The sequence below is a fragment of the Salvelinus fontinalis genome, chromosome 14, assembly GCF_029448725.1.
Source record: "Salvelinus fontinalis isolate EN_2023a chromosome 14, ASM2944872v1, whole genome shotgun sequence".
In the NCBI taxonomy this organism is placed as follows: Eukaryota; Metazoa; Chordata; class Actinopteri; order Salmoniformes; family Salmonidae; genus Salvelinus; species Salvelinus fontinalis.
In genome coordinates this window covers 14023180-14046544 of record NC_074678.1, presented here as the reverse complement: position 1 = coordinate 14046544, position 23365 = coordinate 14023180, and the positions used below count along the sequence as shown (strand labels likewise).

General features: G+C 42.7%; 1 protein-coding gene across 2 annotated transcripts in view; it reads left to right on the top strand.

The window, feature by feature from the left end:
• Window positions 1-20419, top strand: part of si:ch211-191a24.3 (tensin-3) — a 103170-nt gene extending 82751 nt beyond the window's left edge. For both annotated transcript variants that reach the window (XM_055943987.1, XM_055943988.1), the window contains 11 exons: window positions 8341-8500; window positions 8818-9350; window positions 11088-11174; window positions 11364-11495; window positions 12695-12793; window positions 13169-13246; window positions 13377-13454; window positions 14144-14312; window positions 14439-14507; window positions 14595-14624; window positions 15177-20419. In XM_055943987.1, coding sequence (XP_055799962.1) covers window positions 8341-8500; window positions 8818-9350; window positions 11088-11174; window positions 11364-11495; window positions 12695-12793; window positions 13169-13246; window positions 13377-13454; window positions 14144-14312; window positions 14439-14507; window positions 14595-14624; window positions 15177-15318 — 1577 coding nt within the window. In that variant the 3' untranslated portion in view covers window positions 15319-20419. The remainder of the gene's footprint in view (window positions 1-8340; window positions 8501-8817; window positions 9351-11087; window positions 11175-11363; window positions 11496-12694; window positions 12794-13168; window positions 13247-13376; window positions 13455-14143; window positions 14313-14438; window positions 14508-14594; window positions 14625-15176) is intronic.
• The last annotated feature ends 2946 nt before the right edge of the window (window positions 20420-23365 follow it).

Genomic DNA, 23365 nt, shown 5'->3' with positions numbered 1-23365 from the left:
GCCCAGGTTTGACAGAACCTGTGAAGATGATCTAGGTGCTGCTGTAACCCCTCTTTAGTGGGAGACAGCAGCACCAGGTCATCTGCGTACAGCAGACACTTGATTTCAGTGTTGTGTAGGGTGATACCAGGTGCTGCCGATTCTTCTAATGTTTTTGCCAATTCATTAATGTAGATGTTAAATAATGTTGGACTTATTGGGCAGCCCTGTTTCACTCCACGCCCCTGAGAGAAGAAGTCTGTTTGCTTGTTGCCAATTTTAACCGCACATTTGTTTTTAGTGTACATTGATTTAATAAAATCATATGTTTTCCCTCCAATACCACTTTCTATTAGTTTATAAAAAAGACCTTTGTGCCAAATTGAATCAAATGCTTTCTTGAAATCTCCAAAACACGAGTAGATTTTGACTTTGTTTTGGTTAACTTGTTTATCAATTAGAGTGTGGAGGATGTAAATGTGGTCTGTTGCACGATAATTTTTTAGAAATCCAATCTGGCTTCTGCTCAGGACGTTGTGTTCGTCAAGGAAATGATGTAGTCTGCTATTTATAATACTGCAGAGAATTTTCCCCAAGTTGCTGTTAACGCAAATTCCTCTGTCATTATTTGGGTCAAATTTGTCTCCATTTTTATAGATTGGTGTGATCAATCCCTGGTTCCAAATATCGGGGAAAATACCTGCAGTGAGGATAATGTTGAAGAGTTTGAGTATAGCCAATTTGAATTTGTGGTCTGTATATTTGATCATTTCATTTAAAATACCATCAGCACCACAGGCCTTTTTGGGTTGGAGATTGCATAGTTTTTCCAATAATTCTTCTTCTGTAATTGGGGTATCCACAGGATTCTGATAGTCTTTGACTGCTAATTCAAGGATTTGTAATTTTTCTTGTACATCTTTTTGTTCTGGGATCTTTGTTATATTGCTGTAGAGGTTTGCAAAGTGATTTCTCCACATATCCCCATTTTGGATAGCCAAGTCCTCATGATGAGGTTTGTTTAATTTATTCCAATTCTCCCAGAAGTGGTTTGATTCTATGGATTCCTCAATTCCATCCAGCTGATTTCTAATGTGCTGTTCCTTTTTTGTTCTTAGGGTGCGTTTGTATTGCTTCAGTGTTTCCCCATATTGAAGGCGTATATGTTTGTTGTCTGGTTCTCTATGTTTTTGATTAGATATATTTCTCAATGACTTTCTTAGATTTTTGCAATCATTATCAAACCATTTTTAATTATCTGTTATTTTTGGTTTGCTCTTATGCTTCTTTAGATTAGCCAAGGAGGCTAATTTGTCAAATATAAAGTGTATGTTCCTAACAGCCAAATTTACACCTTCATTGCTGAAGGAGAATGTTAAGGCTAAAAAGTTGTCCAGGAGAGATTGTATTTTTTGGCTACTAATTGCTTTTTGGTAGATGTCTGTACTGTTTGCACTCCATCTATAGGCTTGTTTAGTACCATGTAATTTATTGGGCCGTGATGCTTCATGGTTGGGTTCTGCTCTTCTCAGATACACTGTGATTTTACTGTGGTCTGAGAGAGGTGTTAGTGGGCTGACTGTGAAGGCTCTGAGAGACTCTGGGTTTAGGTCGGTGAGGAAGTAGTCTACAGTGCTGCTGCCAAGGGATGAGCTGTAGGTGTACCTACCAAAAGAGTCTCCTCTCAGCCTGCCATTGACTATGTACAGACCCAGTGTTCGACAGAGCCTCAGGAGCTGTACTCTGTTTTTGTTTTTCACTTTGTCATAGTTGTTTCTGTGGGGGTATGTGGGGAGGGAAATGTTGTTGCTTCCTGGTAGGTGTTTGTCCCCATGACTGTTAATAGTGTCTTGTTCTTCTGCTGTTCTAGCATTCAGGTCTCCACAGACCAGTACGTTGCCTTGGGCCTGAAAGTGACTAATCTCCCCCTCTAGAATGGAGAAGCTCTCTTAATTGAAGTAGGGTGACTCTGAGGGGGGAATGTATGTGGCACAGAGGAAGACGTTTTTATCTGTCAAGATAGCCTCCTTGTTGATTTTTAACCAGATAAAGAATTCTCCTGTTTTGATCAATTCGATTGAATTAATTAGTTCGGATTTATACCATATTAGCATTCCCCCTGAGTCTCTGCCCTGTTTGATTCCCTTTAATTTAGTGGATGGTATGATTATCTCCCTATAACCTAGTGGACAGCCAGTGGAAACATCACCTCTGCACCATGTTTCCTGTAGTACTACAATATCAACATCATCAATTTCTTTCAGGAAGTCTGGGTTTCTGCTCTTTAGCCCAAAAGCAGAGGACTTCAATCCTTGTAAATTCCAACATGCAACGTAAAAAGACTTCATAACTTTTTTTTCTTTTCTTTTCTTTACCTTTCAAAATGAGACAAACACCCACAATCCAAGAAGAACCATTAAAATAGGATTTTTCAATTAAAGTAAACTCTTATTTTGCAAATGTAATTTGTTTATCATTTAAGATAGAATTTGTGTCATGTCACTTGGGTGGATGTAGTGTGAGGATGGTGGAGTTCTTGTGCTCATCTTACCATGACCCTCGGCCTATCACATGTGAGCATAGCAGACTCAGCATGTGTTTAATGTCACTCGTTTGGTTGGTGGGGGCTGGGCCAGTTGCTCCTCTCACAGCCTGTGCGTAGCTCTGCCTGCTGGGCTGTGGCTCCTCCAAGTTTGGGTCTGCGGTGGGGGGCAGGGGGGTGGGAGGCCTCGTCTGGGTGGCTCTGAAGCTGGGCTGGGGTGGTCTGTGCTGCGCTGGCTGTGGTGGACATTGAGGTTGGTGGTGCTGTGGTCGTGGCTGGGGGGTCCAGGGTGCTGGTCCGGGGTGTTGTCTCGGTGATCTCGACGAGGTGGAGATTGCTCCGCTGTTCCTGGGTGGAGAGGTCGGGCTGCGGTTTAAAGCAACGTCCTTGAGAGTCTTGGCAAGGATGGGGACTGTCTCCCTGTACAGGTGAACATGGTCATAGAGACAGTCCAGATCGAGATGTCTCTCTCTGTCTCTCTTCCTGTCTCTGTATCTCTCTGTCGCGCCGTCTCTTCCCTCCCTCTCTCTCTCTCTCTCTCTCTGTCTCTCTTCCTGTCTCTGTATCTCTCTGTCGTGCCATCTCTTCCCCCTCTCTCTCTCTCTCTCTGTCTCTCTTCCTGTCTCTGTATCTCTCTGTCGCGCCGTCTCTTCCCTCTCTCTCATCTCTGTTGGAAAGGATCTAACTCTTTGTTGTTGTGTTTGATTCTGAAGTGGTCTTGGTTGTGCCCGTAGTTGTTTTTCCTAACACCATCTTTTATTTTTCATCATGGAAACCACAAGACGAAGTGTTCCTCTGTTCCACAGTGGTAGGACATGACCTCATCCTGTAATATACTCAGGGAGAGGTTTAGTTGGCCAACATCAAGGAGTCACTACTGAATCTACCAGGGCCACAGAGAGTCTGTTTGTCTACCTGTCTGTCTGCCTGCATGTTTGTGTCTGTCTACCTGTCTGTCTACCTGTCTCTCTGCCTGCCTGTCTGTTTGTCTACCTGTCTGTCTGCCTGCCTGCCTGTCTGTGTCTGTCTACCTGTCTGTCTACCTGTCTGTCTGCCTGTCTGTTTGTCTATCTGTCTGTCTGCCTGCATGTCTGTTTGTCTACCTGTCTCTCTACCTGTCTGTCTGCCTGTCTGTCTACCTGCCTGCATGTGTCTGTCTGTGTGTGTGAAAACTCCACTGATGCTCTGTCTGTCTGTGTGAAAACTCCACTGATGCTCTGTCTGTCTGCGTGGAAACTCCACTGATGCCCTGTCTGTCTGTCTGCGTGAAAACTCCACTGATGCCCTGTCTGTCTGTCTGCGTGAAAACTCCACTGATGCTCTGTCTGTCTGCGTGGAAACTCCACTGATGCTCTGTCTGTTTGCGTGAAAACTCCACTGATGCTCTGTCTGTCTGTGTGAAAACTCCACTGATGCTCTGTCTGTCTGCGTGGAAACTCCACTGATGCCCTGTCTGTCTGTCTGCGTGAAAACTCCACTGATGCCCTGTCTGTCTGTCTGCGTGAAAACTCCACTGATGCTCTGTCTGTCTGCGTGGAAACTCCACTGATGCTCTGTCTGTCTGCGTGAAAACTCCACTGATGCTCTGTCTGTCTGCGTGAAAACTCCACTGATGCCCTGTCTGTCTGTCTGCGTGAAAACTCCACTGATGCCCTGTCTGTCTGTATGTGACTTTCTGCAGCATAAAGAAGTTATAAAGATAACCTGTGGATTCTTCACCGATAGACCTGGCAGCTCCTTCACAAACAACCTCAGTGATAATGCTCTAAAATACACTGTCCTTCTATCCCCAATACACACTACATCAGTCCCTGAAGAACCACAGAGGTTGTTAGAAGTTGTCCTTATTTCCTGGCTATCCTCTCGGTCCCTAGAGAAGTCAGACAGACAGGAAATACAGTAGGACTCTGTGAGACGGGTCACTGATCACAACATCCTGTCCTCCTGTTAGTGTTATTGTCCACTCCACTCTTCAGTCTGCCCATGACTCTCTCTGGTCTCTTCCACTCCAGTGAGTATAGCTGTCAGGCCAAACACAACAGACAGGGGGACAGGGGAAGCTGATTTAAAGCGACCCGCCTGATAGTTTTTCTTCTGTGCGGGCGAATGCTCCAGACTGCCTCTGAGAGGAAGGGGGCAAAGGATATTATGCACTATTCAGTTTTGATGAATAACTTCCAGGTAGGATGAGAATAATGAGAGCTTTGTGTGTGTGTGTCTTTTTATGTGTGCGTCTGTATATGTGTGCATTATATGTGCAGGAATGTGTGTGGGTGGTGTCAGAAGTGTAACAGAATGTGCTGAAGCAGTACATCAGCCCACCATGGCTGATGACTATAGATCCTATGTCGTAAGGTAGCTAGAGGGAAAATGCATCGCCCGAACTTGGACTTGAACACTGGACCCTCCGATTAAAAGTCTGATTCTCTACTGACTGGAGCTATCCAGGCTCTGCAGTGCTGTGTCTCCTCTCCACATATCTGAATCCATCCCTCTTTGCTCGCACTCTCTCTCTCTTTCTGTCTCTCTCTCTGTCTCTCTCTCTCTGTCTCTTTCTGTCTCTTTCTCTCTCTATCTCTCTCGCTCATACTATCTCTCTCTGTCTCACTCTTTCTCTCTCACTCTCTCTCACTCACACTCTTTCTCTCCTTCCCTTGTTCCTTCATTCTGTCAGGCTGGTCTGTGATCACAGTGAACAGCTGTCAGACTGGGCCTCTCAGTGTGTGGTGTGTGTATGGAGGACAGTGAACGGGAGCACATTCCTGTGGTCAATAGGGAGTCTGTGAATCCTCTTCAGAACAGAGAAGAGAAGCCTGCTTGTGATGTCGTGTCTGTGTAGTGTGAGTGTATGTTTGAGAGGGAGACAGTGAGAAAGAGGGAGAGAAAGTTGTGTGTGTCTGCTTGCCTGAATGTGTTTGTGACTCATGCCCGTGTTTGAAGACACAGTCAACTTAGTGTATGTAAACCTCTGACTCACTGGAATTGTGATACAGTGAATTTTAAGTGAAATAATCTGTCTGTAAACAATTGTTGGAAAAATGACTTGTGTCATGCACAAAGTAGCCAACTTGCCATAACTAACCAACTTACCAAAACTAGTTTGTTAACAAGAAATTTGTGGAGTGGTTGAAAAACATGTTTTAATGACTCCAACCTAAGTGTATGTAACTTCCCACTTCAGCTGTAGCTATGGATGTTGTGTTGCTTAATTACAGAGGATAGGGCCACTGGTGTGAGAAAATAGTGTCATTGTTTTGGACTGTTTAATTAGGACTGTTAATTTAGGACTGTTTAATTAGGGAGTGACACACACCATGGTGTGTGAGCGGTCTCTATGAAGAGGTTTCGGAGAGGTTAAGGTCAGGAGCAGGGTCTGGTGTGTGTGTGTTGGTGTGAGTGCGGGGTTGGGTGGGGTCGGCGTTCCCAGTCAGTATTCGACTGTAATTATGCGAAAAGCAGCAGGGTTAAGCGCTGAGACTGGAATACCAGGAGAGACAGGAAGATCATAGCCGATGGGACAAACCGCTCCGACTGGGGATGGGAATACTCATGGGAACAGGGATCAGCAGGCTCCCTCTGCTCTAGGAAATGGGGATTGGGTTTTGGGATCTATCCGGAGTTATCCCAGGAAAGTGTGGGAAAGTTTTAGAGGGATTCATCCTTCTGTGAAGTATTGTTGTTTATGTTAACCAGTTTTTTTACAGTCATACTCCAGTTGTGTAACTGTGATCGGGATACTCCCTATGAACAGGGCATCCGATTGGATGAGACAAGGGGTGTGCCGTGTGTGTGACTGCATCATGGAATGTGGTTGCTGGTGTTTGATTGGCTGTAAATAGAGACAAATAGCGACATCACATCCTTTAGGCTGTTGACCTTTAACATCTAGACTTCAAGACCTGTGTCTGATCCTTTTCAATCTTACAGGGATCAGCATAGGATCAACAGGCAGACAGGACCAAGAGCCGAAACGTGTTGATCTTACTTTTAACAATAAAGAACTTCCACTGTCATCCAGTTGCTGAAATTAGTTGTATTAGGTATTGGGTTGTATTGGCAGTTTATGCTAGACACTTTTTCTGAGCAAAAGTTATCCTATAACGTGTGAACCACACATGCACTCACTGTTACGTGCCTCCTAACGGAGGGAGGTGCAGGAATCAGGAGCAGGAGAGCAAGGAAATCCCAGTGTCAAATCATGTTTATTGAGCAGTCCCAACTCACCTACAACATGGGACTGGAACAAACCCAAACGAGGTTGCCACACACACAGGGAATAAAGCGCTACACACGGAGGAGAAACCAATACTCCTCAACTCACTACCAAACGGCACAACTGCCGAGAGAAAAGAAACCCCGTGGTGCAGACATGCACCCCTAAATAACGTAACCACAGAAAACAATCCTGCACAAAGACTCGCAGGCAGCGGAGGTAAATATACCCTCCGAAGTCAACTAATATGACACAGGTGTAAACAATACAGACAGACACAAACGAAAAGGAAAAATGGATCAGTGGCAGCTAGTAGGCCGGCGACGACGACCGCCGAGCACCGCCCGAACAGAGAGAGGAGCCACCTTCGGTGGAAGTCGTGCCACTCACATGCGCCCTCTCTCTCTCACACACACACTGTCGGACGTCCCCAGGCCAGATCTGTACCAGCTTTTAGTTTACAATGAAAATGTATGGTATGGTCACCATAAACGTATAAGTCTGCATCTCATATGTCATCCTATTCCCTATATAGTGCAATACTTTTCACCAGGGCCAATATGATGTGTGTGTGTGTGTGTGTGTGTGTGTGTGTGTGTGTGTGTGTGTGTGTGTGTGTGTGCGCACGCGCTTTCCTGTTCCTGTGTGAGCATGCATGTGTCTGTGTGTGGTTATGTAATCTAGTACTTAATTCAATCCAAATTCCTCAGCCTCCAGTCGAGAGAGAGAGAGAGAGAGAGAGAGAGAGAGAGAGAGAGAGAGAGAGAGAGAGAGAGAGAGAGAGAGAGAGAGAGAGAGAGAGAGAGAGAGAGAGAGAGAGAGAGAGAGAGAGAGAGAGAGAGAGAGAGAGGAGAGAGAGAGAGAGATGAGGAGAGAGAGAGAGAGGAGAGAGAGAGAGAGAGAGAGAGAGAGAGAGAGAGAGAGAGAGAGAGAGAGAGAGAGAGAGAGAGAGAGAGAGAGAGAGAGAGATTGGAAGATGATGAGAAGATGATGAGAGTGGGGCTGCAGTGGATACAAGAAGGTCTTTATGATGTCTGAAACTTTTCTCCATTACTCTCTCTCTCTTTCGCTGTCTCTCTCTCTCAGCTTATTTTCATGTTTGGGGGATGACATGAATTGTTTAAAAGGCAAGACTTGCTAGTTGCTGGTATCAAGTCCTGGATGCCATTGCCTGCTGTTTGCCCTTAATCAAGGCACATAACCCCCACAACAACAGCTCCCTGGAAGCCCAGTGTGGCACCTCTCCAAAACATATGTGTGTGTGTATGTATGTGTGTGTTTTGGTTGGGTTAAAAGCGGAAGTCAAATTTTGCTTGGACTTTGTGTTTAATTAACCAATAAAGTGATCTTAATGCTTGTAGCCTTAGTTTTCCTTCTACACATATGGCTGCAGTATAGAGAAGGAACAAAGAACAGTGTGTAGGAAAAGGACAATTCTAAAGTACGAGAAGAATTTGAACCAAACTTGTTCAGATTATGTAGGGAAAGCGAAAGTTTCCTAAAATCCTCCTGTTACATACTGTACTGTGTTAATGCACTTACCTGTAATGTTAAAAGGGAAGCCACGCCACTGTCTTAAAGGGATATATTGTTATTTTCCCGGCAGATTCCCAGAGTTTCCTGGACAGTAGTATGAACCAGACTCCAGTGTCGTCGGAAGGACAGCAGTTCCGCTCTGAAGTGTCCGTCACTACCGCTTCCTGTCAGAGAATGTTCGGATCCATGTGCTCTGTATCGTCAGGCAGCTCCTTCCCTCACACAGACAGGTACTGCTGGCAATCACACTCTAACGGGTGTCTCTCTCTCTCTCACTCTCTGTCTCTCTGTTGGCAATCACACTCTAACGGGTGTCTCTCTCTCTCTCACTCTCTGTCTCTCTGTTGGCAATCACACTCTAACGGGTGTCTCTCTCTCTCTCTCTCACTCTCTGTCTCTCTGTTGGCAATCACACTCTAACGGGTGTCTCTCTCTCTCTCACTCTCTGTCTCTCTGTTGGCAATCACACTCTAACATGTGTGTGTGTGTGTGTGTACTATACTGTAGCTACATCTGTGTTTGTATCTGACCCTGCTCTCCTCCTCAGCCAAACTCCACCTCCAGTGTGGCTGGACAGGACTCCTACGTCCCTGTCTTCCCCATCCGCTTCCCCCTCTCTGTTACCTCTCAGCCTCCCCAATGCCCACAGCTCTCCCTGGGAGGCCCCGGGGGGCCTGGAGGGGTCTGAGGACCTGAGCTGTGATGAGAGGAACAAGGGGTACCAGAGCCAGGGGGATTTAGCCTCTCTGCTGTTGGGGAATGGAGGTCTGGGACTGGAGCACAGCCTGTTGAAGGCAGTGGAGCGGCTGGGGGGCCTTGATTTAGGCCTGAACCTGGGTCTGGACCTGGGGCTTGGAGAGGGCAGACTGGGGGAACTACCACCCCTGCTGCCTGAGAAGAAGGTACCGGGGCTAGGCTTGGGTGGGTCGACGTCCCCCTCGTTCAGTGGGTTCTCCAGCCCCCACAGTGGTAGTAGTCTCAGCATCCCCTTCCCCTCAGCCATGACCCCTGACCCTCTCATGACCTCTGACCATCTCAAAGGACTCAGCGCTGGTGGTGTAGCCCCCTCGCCTGGATCAGGTACACACACACACACACACACACACACACACACACACACACACACACACACACACACACACACACACACACACACACACACACACACACACACACACACACACACACACACACACACACACACACACACAGTCCCTCTGCTGGCCCCCATGTTGTGTTATAAACATACACAGTATAGACATGTATACAGTACCAGTCAAAAGTTTAGACATTCTCTCAACCAGTTTCACGAGGAATGCTTTTCCTACAGTCTTGAAGGAGTTCCCACATATGCTGAGTACTTGTTGGCTGCTTTTCCTTCACTCTGCGGTCCATCTCATCCCAAACCATCTCAATTGGGTTGAGGTCGGGTGATTGTGGAGTCCAGGTCATTTGATGCAGCATTCCATCACTCTCCTTCTTGGTCAAATAGCCCTTACACAGCCTGGAGGTATGTTTTGGGTCATTGTCCTGTTGAAAAACAAATAATAGTCCCACTAAGCGCAAATCAGATGGGATGGCGTATCGCTGCAGAATGCTGTGGTAGCCATGCTGTTTAAGTATTCCTTTAATTCTAAATAAATCACAGACAGTGTCACAAGCAAAGCCCCCCCACACCATCATACCACCTCCTCCATGCTTTACGGTGGGAACCACGCACCTACTCTGCACTGCGTCTCACAAAGACACTGCAGTTGGAACCGAAAATTTCAAATCTGGACTCATCAGACCAAAGGACAGATTTCCGCCGGTCTAATGTCCATTGCTCGTGTTTCTTGGCCCAAGCAAGTCTCTTCTTATTATTGGTGTCCTTTAGTAGTGGTTTCTTTACAGCAATTTGACCATGAAGGCCTGATTCACTCAGTCTCCTCTGAACAGTTGATGTTGAGATGTGTCTGTATCTTGAACTCTGTGAAGCATTTATTTGGGCTGCAATCTGAGGTGCAGTTAACTCTAATGAACTTATCCTCTGCAGCAGAGGTAACTCTGGGTCTTCCTTTCCTGTGGTGGTCCTCATGAGTGCCAGTATCATCATAGCGCTTGATGGTTTTTGCAACTGTACTTGAAGAAACTTTCAAAGTTCTTGACATTTTCCAGATTGACTGACCTTCATGTCTTAAAGTTATGATGGGACTGTCATTTTCCTTTGCTTATTTGAGCTGTTCTTGCATTAATATGGACTTGGTCTTTTTACCAAATAGGGCTATCTTCTGTATACCACCCCTACCTTGTCACAAGACAACTAACTGGCTCAAACGCGTTAAGAAGGAAATAAATTCCACAAATTAACTTTTAACACGGCACACCTGTTAATTGAATTGCATTCCAGGTGACTACCTCATGAAGCTGGTTGAGAAAATGCCAAGAATGTGCAAAGCTGTCATCAAGGAATTGAGTGGCTACTGAAGAATGTCAAATATAAAATATATTTAGATTTATTTAACCCTTTTTATTCAACCCTTTTTTGGTTACTACATGATTCCATATGTTCACTATTATTCTGCAATGTAGAAAACAGTAAAAATAAAGAAAAACCCTGGAATGAGTAGGTGTGTCCAAACTGTTGACTGGTACTGTATGTTAACTCCATACATACAGTACATACAAAGACAATAGCATGCCTGATTTCACACACAGTCATACTGTTGCACACAGTGTTCGCTGTAAATATGTGTATCTACTGTACCATCGTGCTCTAATCTCTACAATGGGAGAGTCAGACTCAGTGGTTGTCTTTGCCTGTGCGTTGTGTTGCAGACCTGTTTGCCAGTAAGCAGCACACTGTGAAGTTTGTTCAGGACACATCCAAGTTCTGGTACAAGCCTGACATCTCCAGAGATCAAGGTAAATATTTTCTCTTAATATTACACGTGTGCTGCAAGAACTGTGTGTTAGTGAGAGTGTGTGTGTGTGTGTGTGTGTGTGTGGGAATAGGATGGCCATTTGGGCCATTTGGGACACAGCCTGAATGACATATGGGTGTTGTGACTTTCTGTGTAAGACATGTGTTTTGTCCCCTGTGGCGCTCTGTAGCTATCACTATGCTGAAGGACAGAGAACCTGGATCTTTTGTCGTCAGGGACAGTCACTCGTTCCGCGGAGCCTACGGATTGGCTATGAAGGTGGCCACACCCCCTCCCTCTGTCCTGACACAGACCAAGAAAGGTTGGTGTCATAGGCAACATTTCTGTGCATCCCAAATGGCCCGCTATTCTCTATTAAGTATAAAGTACGCTACTTTTGACCAGAGCCCTATGGGATTAGGTTGCCATTTGGGACACAGCTTCAGAGAGGTCCATCAGTTCTAACATGGTCTCGTTAGATTCATTTCAGCAAACCATGAAACCCACCATCTCAGATTGTTCTGAATTGGTTTCTGTAGACAACATTATTTTGTTGAAAGACAATTTGAACTCTGAGAATTTAAGGTAATTGATTGAACCCAAATTGGCCATTTCAATTTATACGATTCATGTAATATTCAATTGATATAATACCCATCATCTGATTTGTACCAAACCTCTTCTTAACAATGATTAAGACGCGAGGAATCCAAATAAATGGTAAAAAGCCACGCATGAACCCCCCAAACCCCACACCAAGCAGACAGTATCATTTCTCTATCTTTATTAAGTAGGATGAAGCTGCGGCTTGGAGTAATGGTTATTTGTTTAAAGTTGAACCTTTATTTAACTAGGCTAGTCAATTTAAGAACAAACTCTTATTTACAATGACAGCGTACCCCGGACGATACTGCGCCAATTGTGCACCACCCTATGGGACTCCCATTCACGGCCGGATGTGATACAGCCTGGAATCAAACCAGGGACTGTAGTGTTGGCTCTTGCATTGAGATGCTGTGCCTTAGACCACCGCGCCACTCGGAAGCCCAATTCATACTATGTAATGTATTCTCAGTGAATTTGGTGATGTTTTTTTTCCTTTTCAGAGGAATTAGCCATTGAAGTTGCTTGCATTTTTCCCCCATACATTGGTGTAAAAGTACCATGTTTTTTCCACTAGATGCTGCTTTCTGCTTCTGCCACACACATTTATCCATCAGAAATCCTATTTCTTGGGCTTTTTGAGGTGTAACGACTCAGTAGAGACATTTAACCATTGTAGTTATATAGTGTGTCACTTCTGACTTATTTCAAATGAGATATGTCTATCAGTCCAGGGTGGTCTAGGTTACCCCTAGATGATGACCCTGGGTAAATTTGGTATATTCTCCACTAATGGTTAAGGTTAGGATTGGGGGAAGGGAAGCTGATCCTAGATCTGTACCTAGGGCACTTGCCATTTCTCAACACCTCTCTGAGTCTGATATCCCTCACTGATGATGTTACTTCCTGTCTCCACAGTGGGAGGGGACCTGTCTAATGAGCTGGTGAGGCACTTCCTGATTGAGTGCACTCAGAAAGGGGTACGGCTTAAGGGCTGCCCCAACGAACCCTACTTTGGTGAGGACATATTCCTGTGTTGTGTGCATATGTTTACTGTATGTGTGTTGTGTTGTGTGACTATGGCCGCATTTAGACAGGAAGCCCAACTCTTATATTTCAGTAATTGGTATTTTGAGACCAGTTAGATCTGATGTGAATTGATCTAATGTGATTGGTAAAAAGACCAATTAGTGGAAAAAATATCAGAATTGGGCTGCCTGTGTAAATGCAGCCTAAGTTTACTGTATGTGTGGATATGTTCAGTTTTGATGAAATAATATACAATGTCTTTTTCTGGTGGACATACTGAGTAGTGCATCTAAACAGATCCACAATAACTAGATGGTATGTGAAAGCATCTGAGCATCTGAGTTTGTTTCCTGTTCCTCACAGGAAGTCTGACTGCATTGGTCTGTCAACATTCCATCACCCCCTTGGCCCTGCCCTGCAAACTCATCATCCCCGACAGAGGTAAGAATGTGTGTGTGTGTGTGTGTGTGTGTGTGTGTGTGTGTGTGTGCGTGCGTGCGTGCGTGCGTGCGTGCGTGCATGTGTTTTTATAAATTCCCGGCAAACTCTTTTTTTCTTTCTGTGTTGTCAGATCCTCTGGAAGAGACTAGTGAGCCATCAACACAGTCAGCCACCAACTCTGCTGCTGAGCTACTCAAACAGGGAGCAGGTATTGTTTTATCTCAGCTCTCCTCTTCTCTGACATGGTGTGTGTTTCAGTGTGTCTCTGTTTCTGTGTGTGTGTGCTTCAGTGTGTCTCTGTTTCAGTGTGTCTCTGTTTCAGTGTGTCTCTGTTTCAGTGTGTCTCTGTTTCAGTGTGTCTCTGTTTCAGTGTGTCTCTGTTTCAGTGTGTCTCTGTTTCAGTGTGTCTCTGTTTCAGTGTGTCTCTGCTTCAGTGTGTCTCTGCTTCAGTGTGTCTCTGTTTCAGTGTGTCTCTGTTTCAGTGTGTCTCTGTTTCAGTGTGTCTCTGTTTCAGTGTGTCTCTGTTTCAGTGTGTCTCTGTTTCAGTGTGTCTCTGTTTCAGTGTGTCTCTATTTCAGTGTGTTTGTGTTTCAGTGTGTCTCTATTTCAGTGTGTCTCTGTTTCAGTGTGTCTCTGTTTCAGTGTGTCTCTGTTTCAGTGTGTCTCTGTTTCAGTGTGTCTCTGTTTCAGTGTGTCTCTGTTTCAGTGTGTCTCTATTTCAGTGTGTTTGTGTTTCAGTGTGACTCTGTTTCTCTGTGTGTGTGTGTGTGTGTGTGTGTGTGTGTGTGTGTGTGTGTGTGTGTGTGTGTGTGTGTGTGTGTGTGTGTGTGTGTGTGTGTGTGTGTGTGTGTTACTGTATATGACATGTGTGTGTGTGTGTATGTTTCCCCTCCCCAGCCTGTAATGTGTGGTTCCTGGGCTCAGTAGAGCTGGAGTCTCTAACAGGGTACCAGGCTGTGCAGAAGGCAGCCAGTCTGATTCTGGCCATGGACCCTGCTTCTACCTCCACTGTGGTCCATTTCAAAGTCTCAGCCCAGGGCATCACCCTCACCGACAACCAGAGGAAGTGAGTCATACACACAAATGCATGAGCACACACTCATAATGTAAAGAACCTCCTAATTACAACATATATTATATACCTACACTACAATGCTATCAACCCTCACTGCCTGTCTCTCTCTGTCTGTAGGCTGTTCTTCAGGAGACACTACACTGTCAATACAGTCATATTCTGTGCTCTTGACCCACAGGAACGCAAGTGAGTACTGTACACTCCTTGGTGTGTGTGTGTGTGTGTGTTCCTGATAATCATGCATGGTAAGTGAACCTATTCTGTCTTCACCAGGTGGACAAGAGATGGCTGCTCCTCTGCTAAGTAAGTCATCCCCTCATTTCACCTCCTCTAATTCTTTCTCTCTCTTTCTCTGTCTCTTTCTGTCTTTCTCTGTCTCTTTCTGTCTTTCTCTGTCTCTTTCTGTCTTTCTCTGTCTCTTTCTGTCTTTCTTTGTCTCTTTCTGTATCTCTCTCTCTCTCTCTCTCTCTCTCTCTCTCTTTCTGTATCTCTCTCTCTCTCTTTCTGTATCTCTCTCTCTCTCTCTCTCTCTCTCTCTCTCTCTCTCATTTTTATCTATCCATCTCATTGTTTTTCACAATTTCTCTTTCTATTATTACTCCCTCTATTACTTCTCTTTTCTGAAATATTTGCTGAATAGCACTGGGTCGTATTCATTACCTCACACAATATTGAAACATAGCAAAACGTTTTGCAATGAAAATTAGAATTTCTTATTAGACAAATTCAGGTAAGTCACTCCCCGCTTCGGCCCATTTGTTTCCGTTTTGTTCCTAGTGAATATTACTGTGGATTATTCTGTTTGGCGGTTGAAGCTGAAGGCTTACTGAGCTTCTCTGCTGTTTCTCCTGTCAGGATCTTTGGTTTTGTGGCGAGGAAGTCGATGAATGGGACGGAGAACGTGTGTCACCTGTTTGCTGAACATGACCCCGAACAACCCGCCAGCGCCATCGTAAACTTTGTCTCCAAGGTGATGATTGGCTCACCGAAGAAATAACACAGCGCGCGCACACACACACACACACACACACACACACACACACACACACACACACACACACACACACACACACACACACACACACACACACACACACACACACACACACACACACACAATGTTTGTCCTGCTGGTACATACAGCACTAAAATTCTGATGTAGAAGAGAAGAGACTAATGTGTTGCATTATGGGATACTACCCGCAGAAGCAACAACTTTACGCTACACACCAGGGGCCTAATTTATAAACATTGCATATACACAACATTTGCACCAAAATCTGCATGCACCAGTTTTCAACAAAAGTTATCATTTATAAAAACTTGCTGTGAGAATGTGATCCCCTCCCCGCAGACTTTAGACCATACATATGCACATCTGCTTGTGGTTGAAATATTCTATTACAAGCTGGAAAGTAAGGATTTTGTAACGTTCTGTTGACAGGTTCACAGCAATTTGCCAGTGTTTTCTCTTTCAGAAACTGACTGACAGTCCTTTTCCAGATACACCATAAATTACTGCAAAAGATTAAAACATCCTGCCAACACAGTAAATAGACCGGTAGTTTATGTCAAATATTTGACAGTATGGGTATAGGTTACAGTATTGCTGTGCGATAGGAGCGCAAAATCATTGCCTATTTAATCTCAGAGCATATACCAAGGCAGGACATAGAAACCCAATAATCTATTGATAAACTATATATTGAACAACAATTCTTGTTTTGCATGCTGTGGCCTAATGCCAATCGTTCCAAATTATGCCTCAAATAATGGGCGTTATGGTCACCCTAAAAGGTGGATGGAGGGTGTTTTCCAGGCAGTTGTAAAACTGTGTGTGCGCCAAATTGATAAATGTCAATATTTCTGTATTTGTGCAGACTTTTCAGAAATGGGTCATGCAGACATCTAGTGTGAATGTATGCAATGGTTATAAATGAGACCCCAGAGGTGTACTGTAGGGTGATGTTGCCCCCTAGACACTGATCTTGGGCTATTTTAGCATTTCCCCCACTAATGGTTAAGGTCAGGATTGGGGGAAGGGAAATGTGATCTGATCCTTGATCTGTTACTAGGATAAGCTTTACCCTGAAGCGCATCGAGGACTTCAAAACAAAACGGTATTAATAGAACTTTTTGTTATCAGAGGAGGCTGATGGGCAGTGTAATGGCTGGAATGGACAGAATGGTATCAAACACATCAAACACATGGTTTTATTACAAAGAGCACGTCCTCCTTTATCTCCGCCCACCAGCCACCACTGCTGTTTGTGTATATATAGTCAGGATGTCATTGTAAAGGGCGGTAATCTGTCATGTATGATATGTATTTTTAATTGAGACATGTTTTTAACAAAAATATTTGCTGAAATGTAATCTGTATGATATTGTCCCTCTAATCACACAGCATTACTAGTCTGTCTCTACCCGCCATGCAGAGTAAAAGGCTCTCAACAAAGAACATGGTCACTTTTAATCACTTCAGCTAATCCCTTCGAACTCATATTATCAATGAAACACTATATACTTTACAATCCAGTGCTTGACTTGGTGCGGAACACACCAATATAAACAGTACCGGCACCTAAAATGAGTTCCGGCACCTATTTCAGTCCAAGTCATGCACTGCTACTACTTTCTTCAGAAGCTTTTCATATAGATACTGTATACTGTACTTTTCCTCTGTAAGCCATTAGTATCAACCTGTAAGCCACTAGTATCAACTGACAGTTTTTTTCAATCACTTTGGTGCTATTTTCACAAGCATGTGGTGAATTTCCTAAACTCTTAGTACAAAACTCCAAACTGGTAACACTTGTAAAGCAGTCTTAAATTCAAAACCTTTTATTTTGCATTCATCTTTCACACACAACCATTGATCCACAATATACATGTACTGTAAAATACCAGCATAACATTGATTTAATCACCAAACACAACAATTTAGTTTTTTTTAACAACCAGTTAATGCAATAGCAAACAATGCAAGATACATGTTTAAAAAATGCCCTTAAATTACAGTACTTTACACTGTTTTCACATTAGGCAATACACTTTCACTACCCATCACAATGTACCATTCAAAAATATACAATCAAATTTCCATAATTTCTATGTTGTGTGATCAGATGTGTGATCATTAAAGACATCTTTCACAATCATTGATGCAAAAAATAAATGTATATTGTTCATAGGTGTACTGTAATCATATGAAACAAATGAAATTAATGAAAAAAACAGCGTTTAGTAGGCACCTGTTTTCATCAAGCCTGTCTTCTCATCAACACCGCAATGTCCTCATTCTTCATACACCTGGTAAACAAAATTGGCACAGCGAATCCAAGCCTGACATCTGGTTTCATGTCATTGCATGGCCTGATGAGGGTGGCACGCTCATTGGAATGGCGACCATACTCCTTCCACCTGTATTCTAATTATGTATTGTATTTTACAGTATTGTATTGTACTTATGTATTGTAGGGGTCCTGTGTGGCTCAGTTAGTAAGAGCATGGCATTAGCAATACCAGAGTGGTGGGTTTGATTCCAGGGTTGGGGTCAATTAAATTCCAATTCTCGTCAATCAGTAACATTTGGAATTAGAATTAGGTTTCATGTGACTTTCTGAATTGACTGGAATTGACCCCAACTCTGTTTGATATACAAGAATGTGTTGACTCACTGCAGTCCCTTTGGGTAAAAACGGCTGCTACATAAATATGTACATATGTTACAGTATTACAGTACTGTATGGGCCAATGCAATTTTAGTAAATTAGCGTAACCCCCCCCCCCCCCCCATCAAAAAGACCCCAGCAACTTCCTTTTAGATTAATGTTTACCGTATAGGGCAGGGGTATTCAACTCTTACCCTACAAGGCCCGGAGACTGCTGGTTTTCTGTTCTACTTGATATTTAATTGCACACACCTGGTGTCCCAACCATTTTAGAATCTATAGGTTTACCAAATTAAGAGATTATCAATTAAGAGCAGTCGGATTAAGTAATAGGTAAATGTATTTTAACAAATGAGAAGACAATCAAATCAAAAATAATGTGAGGATTGCATTGTGAAATTCAATGACTTTATATGAACATGTATTGCAATGTAAAACATTTATTTCTAGATGAATCACTGATTAAGTTTGGGGGAAAATGACTATGATTTTGCATGTTGTATTTAGTCAATTGAAAATATGCTTAGCGTTTTGAAACACCTGCCTTTTTGGTGATCTGTTTTGAGTTTTGTATGCTTGTGAAAATTGCACCAAAGTGATTGGAACTGTAATAGTGTTCAACCCCACCAGGGATTAGCACCATATCACACGGGTGTAGGATCTGCAAATTTAGTGTGTATTCGAGATTTAAAAAGGCTTCTAAAGTTTTTAATGTCTACTTGATTTGCCCTAACTAAAAATGTGTCAACCCATACAAAAATGTGCAGCATTAATTATAATCCACATAATAATGAACATTTCCTGTTGCTGCAGGATTATTTTAATCCACATAATAATGAACATTTCCTGTTGCTGCAGGATTATTTATAATCCACATAATAATGAACATTTCCTGTTGCTGCAGGATTATTTATAATCCACATAATAATGAACATTTCCTGTTGCTGCAGGATTATTTATAATCCACATAATAATGAACATTTCCTGTTGCTGCAGGATTATTTATAATCCACATAATAATGAACATTTCCTGTTGCTGCAGGATTATTTATAATCCACATAATAATGAACATTTCCTGTTGCTGCAGGATTATTTATAATCCACATAATAATGAACATTTCCTGTTGCTGCAGGATTAATTATAATCCACATAATAATGAACATTTCCTGTTGCTGCAGGATTATTTATAATCCACATAATAATGAACATTTCCTGTTGCTGCAGGATTATTTTGCTGCTGTGAGAAACTGCTCCAATTAATTCCTGACGATTCTACTTACATGTTGAATCGGCTCTGTTTGATGACACCCAATAGACGATCTTCTGGCCACGGCCAACATTTGTTATTATTGTGTCTTCCATCCTAGACAAAAAATAATATTTGTTGTCCCTTTAAATAGATTTGAACAGATTTTAAAATATATTTAACATGATGCATTATGTTTGAAAGAAGAATAACTCTGAGAAGACATGAAACCATGCAACATGGTAATGTGTTGCTCTTGAGATGAGTGTTGTAGCCATGGTAAGTATGTGAGGAAGACTGCATCCCAAATGGTAACCTATTCCCTATACTGTATAGTGCACTGAACACACATTAACGTCTAATTGTAACAGTGTCATTGGATTCAGGTTAAAAGTTGGATAAAAAAAGAACGTTGGTGTATCAGTTGGTGACTTTTTTCAAATCCAAGCAGTTTTCCATGTTGAGTCAACATCATCACATTTATTTATTTTGTTGAAATGAATTAGAAACAATGTTGATTAAAACAGTTTGTGCCCAGTGGGAAGTAGTGCTCCTCTGGTCAGAGGTAGTGGACTATATAGGGAATAAGGTGGCAGTTGGGATTGCAGAAACAATGTTGATTAAAACAGTTTGTGCCCAGTGGGAAGTAGTGCTCCTCTGGTCAGAGGTAGTGCACTATATAGGGAATAAGGTGGCAGTTGGGATTGCAGCCTAGTGCTAACCGAAGTCTCTTACTTGTCATATTGTTGGAGAGTTGATGGGCTTGGTAGGGAACACTTTTTCATACTCACATGTTTCTGTGATTCATATCTCCTACTTTTGCCCCCAAAGCACAACTTGGACACTCAATTGTAAAAATGTGTAAATTAATGTTGTATAGTTGGTACTGTAACATTATCCTCACTAACATATTTTCGGAAAAAAAAAATAAAAAAAATAATGTATTACATATATACATTCATCATATAGGGAACGGCCATATAAATATGTTGTGTCCAGAACTTCCGGATTGAGCAAATGTTTTTTCATCATCTGTTGACAATTGTTGGACAAAAACCGAATGCATATATGGTTTCATCTGCAGTCATATGTCTCTGTGTGGCCATAGTCTTTTGAGTGTTTTTTCCAGTAGATGGCGCTGATCAATCACAAGAAAATAAACAAATGTAGGATGCCTTTGGTGTTTGTGTTTATGTGTGTGTGAGTGAGTGAGTGAGTGAGTGAGTGAGTGAGTGAGTGAGTGAGTGAGTAAGTGAGTGAGTGAGTGAGTGAGTGCATGTGTGTCAGTGGAGTCTCCTCAGAGGAGGATTGGGAGGACCATCCTCAGTGAATTTCATAAAAATAAAAATAATGAAACATTAAAAAACAAATCATTTTTAGATAAAACAATACCAAATATATTCATATGTCACCAAATAATTGATTAAAACACAATGAAGGTCTACTGTAGCCTCAGGAGCACTCTGTAGAGTAGCACCATGGTGTAGCCGGAGGACAGCTAGTTTCCGTCCTCTGGGTACATTGACTTCAATTTAAATCCTAGAAGGCTCATGGTCACCCCCTTCCGTAGACATACACAGTAGTTATAACAACTTCTGAAGTATGTCCTCCAATCTATCAGAGTGCTTGCAGCATGAACGGACATGTTTCCCATCCAATCAAAGAATCAGAAAATGAATCTAGTACTAAAAGCATAAGCTACAGCTAGCTAGCACTGCAGTGCATAAAATGTGGTGAGTTGTTGACTCAAAGAGAGAGGAAGACAATAGTTGAACAGTTTTGAACAAATCAATTTATTCAAAAATGAAAGAGAAGCAAGAGAAGAAAGAGAAAGAGAATGAAAGAGAAGCGAGAGAGAGGAAGCTATATTTTGTTATATATTTTTTCCCCCTTTCGCTTACTTAGCTTTCGAATTTAGCTAGCTAGTTTAGCCTACTCAACCACCTGGCTCAAACAGAGAGGGATGCCATGTTAGCTGTACTGCATGATTGTAGTGTGATTACTAAGGCGTTAGTTCTAGTAGCTATGTTTACTATGATGTCACGTTATCTAATACTCTACTCTTTAGGGTCGGAAGGTATCCTAGTGGTTAAGGCGTTGGACTTGTAACTGAAAGGTTGCAAGATCAAATCCCCAAGGTAAAAATCTGTCGTTCTATCCATGAACAAGGCGTGTGTGTGTGTGTGATTAAGGGTGAATTCATTCCACCGATTCTGTTGAAAAAGATTTTCTAGTACTACTATGGAATGAAACGGGGATAAACATACCTGAATTTGTCCAATGGAAATACTTGTTTGCAACTTGGTCTAATGATTACACCCTAGATCAGCTAGATACAGGCAAGAGTGTATTGGATGTGTCACTGTCTGTCACCTTGATTACTCAAATGTTTCTCTCGACCTGTGCACCTACATTGTAAACTTTCGTTCATAGGCTAGGTTGTAGCAACCTCATGATGGGTATAGGGAAAATTCTAGTACCATGTAGTAACCTAAACCTATCGATGTTACATTGAGCTGGGTGAATGGAATATGAATGACAGTCATCCAATATGCTGTAATAAAAATAAGACCATGCTCATAAAACCAAATAATCGGCCTCCCTCGTCTTGAATGTCACCGACCGCCACTGGTGTGTGTTTGTGTGTGTGTGTTCCAGTATTTCTTTAACCGTCAGTTAGTGGGTCTTTGTCTAAGCCTTCAGGAGAGGAATGCCAGTCTGTCAGCTTTTCAGAACTGGTGAAACACAAACACTTTGTAATCTTGTTCACGTCCTGTCTCACACACCCCGTCAAGTAATCATACTTGTTAAGTACAGAGAAACACCTGCAGATTTCTCTTTACATGTCCACACATGCTGGCTCAATCACTCTTTTACTTTAAGAAAATCTGTCAGTGTGTATGTGTATGTGTGCCAGTTAGTGAATTTGCATTGTCAGTGTTCATACATCTGTGTGTATCTCAATGTTTGGGTATGTGTATCGTATGTCTATGTATTTCTGAATGTGTGTGTGTGCCATACTGTGGTGTGTGTGTGTCTGTTTGTGAGCATGTGAACCTATGTGTGTAGATGTGTTTGTCCAAGTGTGTATGTCCATCTGTGTGTGTGTGTGTGCGTGTGTGTGAGTGCCCGTGAAACCATGTGTGTGTGCTGCACTTGTTTAATTGCACTGGATAAGGCTTATGAAGCCAGAGTGTCTTGTGATGTTTGTCTCCACTCCTCTCCTTTCCAGGGACATCATTTCTAAACTGTGCGTATATTTTGTGCAAAATCCAGCCGTATGTGGAGATTGTAAGATTTGCACAAAACATTATTGGGATTGATCAAACTGTCGCATGCAACATACACACATGTTTTCAATGATACATTAGAGCACTACAACCCGAGTGACAAACATTTGCAGCGCGTTCTGCAAATTTGGTTGTCCAGTCAAACTACTTAAAAGTAAATAAGTCAGCACACTTCTATCGAAAATATAAATTGTTGTTCAATGTTTTGTTTATCAATAAATGATTGTGTTTTTATCTCCTGCATTGGTATAGGCTCTGAATTTAAATAGGCTAGTTGCCTCCTATCGTCAGGCAGGTCACCCCGTGATACAAGTCAGTATTCGACTTCAATCCATGTCTGAGGACACCGGGAGATGATGTGGAAACCAACCACTAGGGGCAACATTAAGCGCTTTTACCTTCACAAAGGCTTTGGTTTTGCTAGGGCATTGTGGATGGGGACGGTGGATAACTGTAAGCATCTGCCTCTAGTTCCAAAAATTGCATTTTCAAATCCAGCAATATAAATATGCTTTTGTTTTAAGCCTATCCCAAACCTTAATCCTTACCTTAACCATTTGGAGTTAATGCCTAACCTTAAGAATTCTAGGGGTTCATTTCTTAAATTACCTTGGAAAGATACAGAAGTAAACAAACTCTTTCAGAAACATGGAGGAACGTCTAATGTTGGCATGAGACTGTGAATGCTTGTTGCTATCACACAGCAATACTGTACAAGGTATAGGCAACCCTGCACCTGGAGAGCCACAGGCACTTCATGTTTTGGATTTAACTGGCCTGGAATACCAGGTGTGTTGAATTTAGGCAATCACTGAACTGTTGAATTATCCAA